The sequence below is a fragment of the Pinus tabuliformis genome, chromosome 7, assembly GCF_031772625.1.
Source record: "Pinus tabuliformis cultivar Carrire ecotype Pingquan chromosome 7, CPIR1, whole genome shotgun sequence".
Taxonomy (NCBI): Eukaryota; Viridiplantae; Streptophyta; class Pinopsida; order Pinales; family Pinaceae; genus Pinus; species Pinus tabuliformis.
Genome location: NC_142293.1, coordinates 1,666,970,661 through 1,666,976,925, shown reverse-complemented (window position 1 = coordinate 1,666,976,925; position 6,265 = coordinate 1,666,970,661). Strand labels below are relative to the sequence as shown.

The 6,265-nt window shown below is 42.7% G+C and overlaps 1 protein-coding gene across 1 annotated transcript; it reads left to right on the top strand.

Annotated features, from left to right (window-relative positions):
* The first annotated feature begins 1,697 nt into the window (after positions 1 to 1,697).
* On the top strand, positions 1,698 to 5,817 carry LOC149254851 (uncharacterized). Its single transcript, XM_089454854.1, has 3 exons — positions 1,698 to 2,762; positions 2,920 to 3,254; positions 3,360 to 5,817. Exons 1-3 carry the CDS (start codon positions 1,698 to 1,700, stop codon positions 5,815 to 5,817), a joined length of 3,858 nt encoding a protein of 1,285 aa, XP_089310980.1.
* The last annotated feature ends 448 nt before the right edge of the window (positions 5,818 to 6,265 follow it).

Here is a 6,265-nt window from a genome sequence, read left to right as displayed (position 1 = left end):
AGATTTCCAGGTGCTCCAGTCTCGATTACGAGGGTTTCCCTCTCTCGAGATTCCCAAGGCCAACCTGAGATTCAGCCAAGCGACCACGGCACTTCCATAGCAGGTGGGCCGGAAGAAAATGAAGGTTTGGGGGCAGATCCTCTGTTCTCTGGGAATGTCGACTTGGGTCTTTCAGGACAGATCCCGTCCCTGTGGGAACCAGATACCCTTTTGGGCTCAGCACAGATAACATCAGACAATATCGAGGATTGTGAAGGAAGAAGACCGGTGGTGGAAAGCTCAAGGCCAAGAGGAGCGACAAGGAAACAGAAAAGACCCATTGGAACACAGGTAATAACGGAGAATCTGGTTCTTGGGATGGAGGTATCGATGAAAGAAGCTCTAGCGGTGGCAGATTGCACTTTGGTAGGCAGAGTCAGAGGTAAGCCATATTCATTTGCTTTTCTTCAAGAATGGGGCGAAAGAAGTTTCACTCCAGAGAGATCTGTAAATTTCGAAGCACAGGTATTAGCAAAAGGATGGTTCAAGTTCAAATTTGATGACAGAGAAACGGTGGATTGGGTTCTGCAGCGTATATGGCATATTGATAACATCCCCGTTCTATTTAAAAAATGGTCTCCTTTGTTTGATGCCATTAAGGAGCGCACAGATACATTTCCTGTCTGGGTGCGTGCTCCGGGTTTACCCTCCCTTCTATGGACTGAGGAAGTATTCAGAACAATCGGTAACCGGTTGGGGGAATACATGACAGCGGACATGTCATTCTTAACAACAAACAATTTGGCAACTGCGCGCATTCTTGTAATGCTCAAACCAAGCGGGGGTTTGGCACAAAAGGTTAACCTACAATTTGATGAATATGTCTATGAACAGATTTTAGACTATGAATTCCTGCCTTTTAGATGCCATTGGTGCCATGAGCACGGACATTTAGCAAAAGATTGTCCCCATAAGAGAAGAAGGAGACATTTTCGTAGGACACCTGCTCACAGAGCAAATGCTCAATTCGATGCACAGACAAGGACGGAGCAGGACATGCCGGAGCCACAAGAACAAACGAATATGGAGGCAGAGGAGATTGAGAAAGGACCATCGGATGCAAGCGCACAGCCTATAGATTTGGAAGCAGAAATTGGCATAGATCAGGAAGCTGTGGAAGGGGCCGTCGAGGTAATAGCTAAAGAACCGGAAGCTGTGAAAGGATCTGTCGAGGAAACACTTCTAATACAATCCGACGATCCGGAGAAGGGTAAGTGCTCAGGGACTCCTTCCTCCTTTATTTCTCCTGAGCCATCAAATGTAAATTATAATATTGCTTCTTCGTCTTATCATGAGCAAGAAAAAAATATTGTTGAAAATATGGGCGACACTATATCAGAGCCGAATGTGGAAACTTTAACTGAAACATTACCTCTCCTGGATATAAACTGTGAAGACAATTGGCCTCCTCTCCCTCTCCCTGTGACCCGGACCCCTTGTCCATACAATCTGAGATCTTTGGGTGGGAATCAAGCGATTCAGGGGTCTTTAGGTGGGCTGGGCATGATTCCTACACAGATTAAATCCAAAAACAAACGAGGCCGGAAATCTGATCTGTTCAAGGCAAAACTTAAAGCAAAGATGGATGTTGCAGATGGCAAACAATATTCCATCCAGGGGGTTCTTAGAGCAGCACATCCCCCTGAGGGAGTTATCAAATGATCCTAACATCCTGGAATTGCAGAGGTTTGGCCAGCAAACCCAAAAAACTGGCCCTGAAAGAATGGATTTTCAACTCAAAAGCAGATGTAATCCTTCTGCAAGAAACCCTGGGGAAGGCTAATGAGATTGAACCTATGCTTAATGCTCTTCTTCCAGGGTGGACTTTCAGTGCTATTGATGCCTTTGGACATTCGGGGGGATCAGCAATTGGGTACAAAGATGGGAGAGTTAAAGTTCTCAGCAATTGGGGGATGAAGAATGTAATGGGAATGGAGATATTATCCCCTGATTTCCATTTCCCCATCACCATAATCAATATCTATGGGCCTTGTCAAGGCAGGGAATTTTTTTGGGATGACTTGATGACAAAATCTGTTTTGAAAGCTCCTGTGATGATTTTGGGTGGTGATTTAAATTTCTCTTTAGGTCGTGCTGAAGCTTGGGGACCTTCGGCGAGAGAAGATCCTCTTACAGATTTTTTCCATAATCTCATCTCAGAGAATAACTTTGTTGATCCTCTCCCGATTAAGCTAAAGCCTACTTGGCGGAATCGAAGAGTTGGTGCAGACAGGATTGCCAAAAGACTAGATCGCTTCTTGCTATCAGATTCGCTTTCCGCCAAAGTTCCCCTAATCAGACAGTGGGTTGAGGAAATCGGGAATTCGGACCACTTCCCAATCTTTCTAGATCTATCTACTCCTCCACACAAGCCCCCCGCCCCTTATAAATTTAATCCAGCTTGGCTTCAAGATCCTTCTTTCAGTGAATTGTTTAAAAAAACTTGGATCCACCCAGATCACAATGCAGGAGAGGAGAAAAGTTTTTTGTTCATGGAAAATTTAAAAAGATTGAAATCAGCTACAATCTCTTGGGCAAGGGAAAGGAAATTGAAACAAAATGAGGAGCTAAACTGTATAAGGGAAGACCTGAAGAAATTGGAGAGTTTGGATTCAGATGGATACTCATCTCAAGAATCCAAGGATAGAATTCTTCTATTGGAGAAGCAGCAAACCAGAATCCTTCTGGAAAGGGAAGAAGAATGGAGAATAAAGAGTAGGGCAGTTTGGCTAAAGTAAATTCTTTCATAATTTTGCAAAAGGAAGAAAATCAATAAACACAATATGGAGCCTTAAAAATGAAGAAGGGAGAGATGTCAGGTCTTTTTCTGATCTTTCTGGACTTGGGAAAAGACATTTTCATAATTTATATTCTGAACAGAGAGAGGCCACTATTGCAGAAGTCTTCAAAACCGTGCAATGTTTCCCCAGATTCATTGAGGAAGAAGAATCTGAAGATCTTTCAACTTCGGTCACTAAGGCGGAGACTGAAGCAGCCATGAAGCTTTTAGGCAAAGACAAAAGTCCAGGCCCTGATGGCTGGACTATTGAATTGTTTCTCCATTTCTTTGACCTAATTGGAGACGAGATAACTGAAGTTGTAGAGGAGTCAAGATTGAAAGGAGATATTTATAGACCATTTAATTCAACATTTATTGCTCTCATTCCTAAGAAGAATGAGCCAGAAAGCTTTGAAGATTTCAAACCAATTTCTTTGTGCAACTGTATTTATAAGATTATATCAAAGGTTATCGCCCTCAGATTAGCTCCAATCTTGTCAAGGAACATATCTATGGAACAATTTGGGTTCCTGGATGGCAGACAAATCCATGAAGCTATTGGGGTTGCTCAGGAGGCAATCCATAGTGTCAAATTAAAGAAAAAGAAAGGAGCTGTTCTCAAAATTGACCTCTCCAAAGCATTTGATAGGATAAGCTGGCTCTATCTACGAATGCTTCTTACTCATGTGGGATTCAACTACCCATTTGTCAGTTGGATCATGGGATGCATAACAAATGTCAGCTTTGCAGTTTTGGTCAATGGAGCTGCCTCCTCCTTTTTCTCTAGCCAGAGAGGCCTCAGACAAGGGTGTCCATTATCACCACTTTTGTTTCTCCTTGTGGCCGAAGGACTTAGCAGGCTGATTCATAAAGCCAGAAGTGAGGACAAGGTAAAAGGTATAGAGGTAGCTATAAATCTCTTCATCACTCATCTTCTTTTCGTTGATGATATATTGATCTTTACAAATGGAAATTACAGCGAATTAAAGGAGATAAAATGCATCTTTGATCTTTTTCTAAAAGCTACTGGAATGCAGATAAATTCTGTGAAATCACAAGTTTGTTTGGCAGATGTGGACAGAAGGGAAAGGAGTCTTCTAGCTGATCTTTTTCCTTATCCTAGCCAATCTTTGGATGTTCCTTTCAAATATTTGGGGTTTTGGCTAAAACCTGCTGCTTACAGAAAAGCAGATTGGAACTGGATTATAGCAAAAATTGAAGCTAGAATCTCACACTGGAGCTATAGATGGCTATCCAGGGCTGGTAGGCTAACTCTCATCAAATCGGTCTTGCTAGCCATCCCGGTTTACTGGGCTGCTCTAACTTGGATTCCTAAAGGTGTAATGGAGAAAATCAGAAGAATTTGTTGCAGATTTCTTTGGGCAGGTTCTAAGGATTTCTCAGGTTTACCGTGGGTGGCATGGGACAAAGTGGCCAGATCAAAAGAGTGGGGAGGTTGGGGGATCAAAAGACTTCCTGAGTTCAGCACTTCGTTAGCAGCAAAGTCTGGTTGGAGGCTTATAACCATAGAAAATCTATGGACAAGGGTGATTAAAAGGAAGTATATCGATCCAACGCCCTTGGAAGATTGGATTCGGAGTCAGAACAAGAAGGCAAAAAACTCTTCTGTAATTTGGAAGGCCACGGTGGATGCCTTCTCAGTGATTGAGCAAGGTTTAGCTTGGAAAGTGGGAGATGGCAGACAAATCAGGATCGGCAGAGACCCTTGGATCGGGTGCAATGAAGCTTACGCCTTATCGCCAGGGCTCCTTCGTCATCTTGAGTCCAAAGATATCACCTCATTAAATCAGGTGGCTAGAGTTGGGCAGCACTCCATTTGGGGCCAGGTTTGGAAGGATGATGAAGAGTTAGGGCTAAATATTAGATGGAAGATTGAATGGACAGGTTTCATCAAAGAACTAAAACGATCCAATGTTAGGATAAGGGAGGAACCTGATAGGTTAATGTGGGCTCACAGCAAATCGGGGGGATATACACCAAAGGAGGGATACTCTTATCTATTGGGAAAGATAGGATGGGGTGCTCCGGATTGGTGGTCCAAAGCATTATGGAAACTCAAAAGCCCAGCAAAATCTAAGCTCTTCCTTTGGTGTATTCTAAAAAAGAAGGCTCCAACATGGGAAATCCTTCAATCTAGGTTTTTAGTTGGCCCAGGGCGTTGCCCTCTGTGCAAGTCTGATGTGGAAACTTTAAATCATCTTTTCACCACCTGTCCTTTCTCGAGGAAGATTTGGGAGGAGGTCACTGGGTTTCTCAAGGTAATTGCACAATGGGGAAATGAGCCGCTGGACGAAACCTGGAGGAAGTGGTGGCATACTTACTCGGAAGGGAATATGAGGAACCTGCCTATTATCTTCTGCTGGGGTGTGTGGCTCGCGAGAAATAAGAGTCTGTTCCAAGATCAAATTACACCGCCCTCTGTCATTGCCTCTAATATCGCAGCCATCTATTATGCTCTGCCTCCCCCTGAAGAAAAAAAAACCAGAACAAAACAAAACAATTTCATAATTCAGGAGGATATCCCATGTGGCTTCTTTGACGGAGCCTCTCAAAATAATCGGGCCGGCGCAGGCATGAGCATGCACATCAATTCAGATCACATTATAAAAGCCTCAGTTGGGCTGGGTCCAGGAACAAACAATTTTGCAGAACTCTCTTCTTTGCGTCTCTTACTTTGCTGGTTTCAACACAAAAACATCAACTCAATCCAGTTATTTGGGGACTCTCTTAATGTTATAAATTGGATCAATGGTTTAGCTGCTTGCCAAAATCAAATTTTAATGACAATTGTTGAAGAGATTTTATATCTGAAGACTCTCTTTAACAGGTTTTCATTATGTCATATCTACAGGGAAAGGAACGAAGAAGCCGATCAGTTATCTAAGGCAGGTCTTCAACAGGATCCGGACAGCTGGGCGATAGAAGAGATATACCAGGGGCAGTCTTTCAGATCAGACCAGCCTCCTTATGATCAGTAGCATTAACAACAAATTTTTTGATCCGCCCCTTTTTTGTTGGCTCTTTATCAGCTTTCTCTTTATATGCTGTTTTTATATTTTGTATATATTTCTCCTTAGCTGTACTCTTCTTTTCGGCTGTTCGATCACGGCTTTCAGACTTCTCAAATTTTATGATCATACACAGTGCAGGTGGACACTATTTTTTTGTCTGTTATGGAGTTGTTTTCCATTAAGGAGACTCCAGATAACTTTAGTTCTATCGTTTATAATGGTTTTTCATCCTCCTCTTGGGAGGAAGACTCTCTCAGGCTACAAACAACAAAAAAGCTCCCTGCGGGTTGAGCTGTGAATGCTTCATTAAGCCCTGCGTGGCTTAAGAACAACTGGATCCAAACTTTTATTCTACTAATAAAAAGTTGCTTTTTTCCCCGGAAAAAAAAATGGATCATGATAGCCTTAAATACTT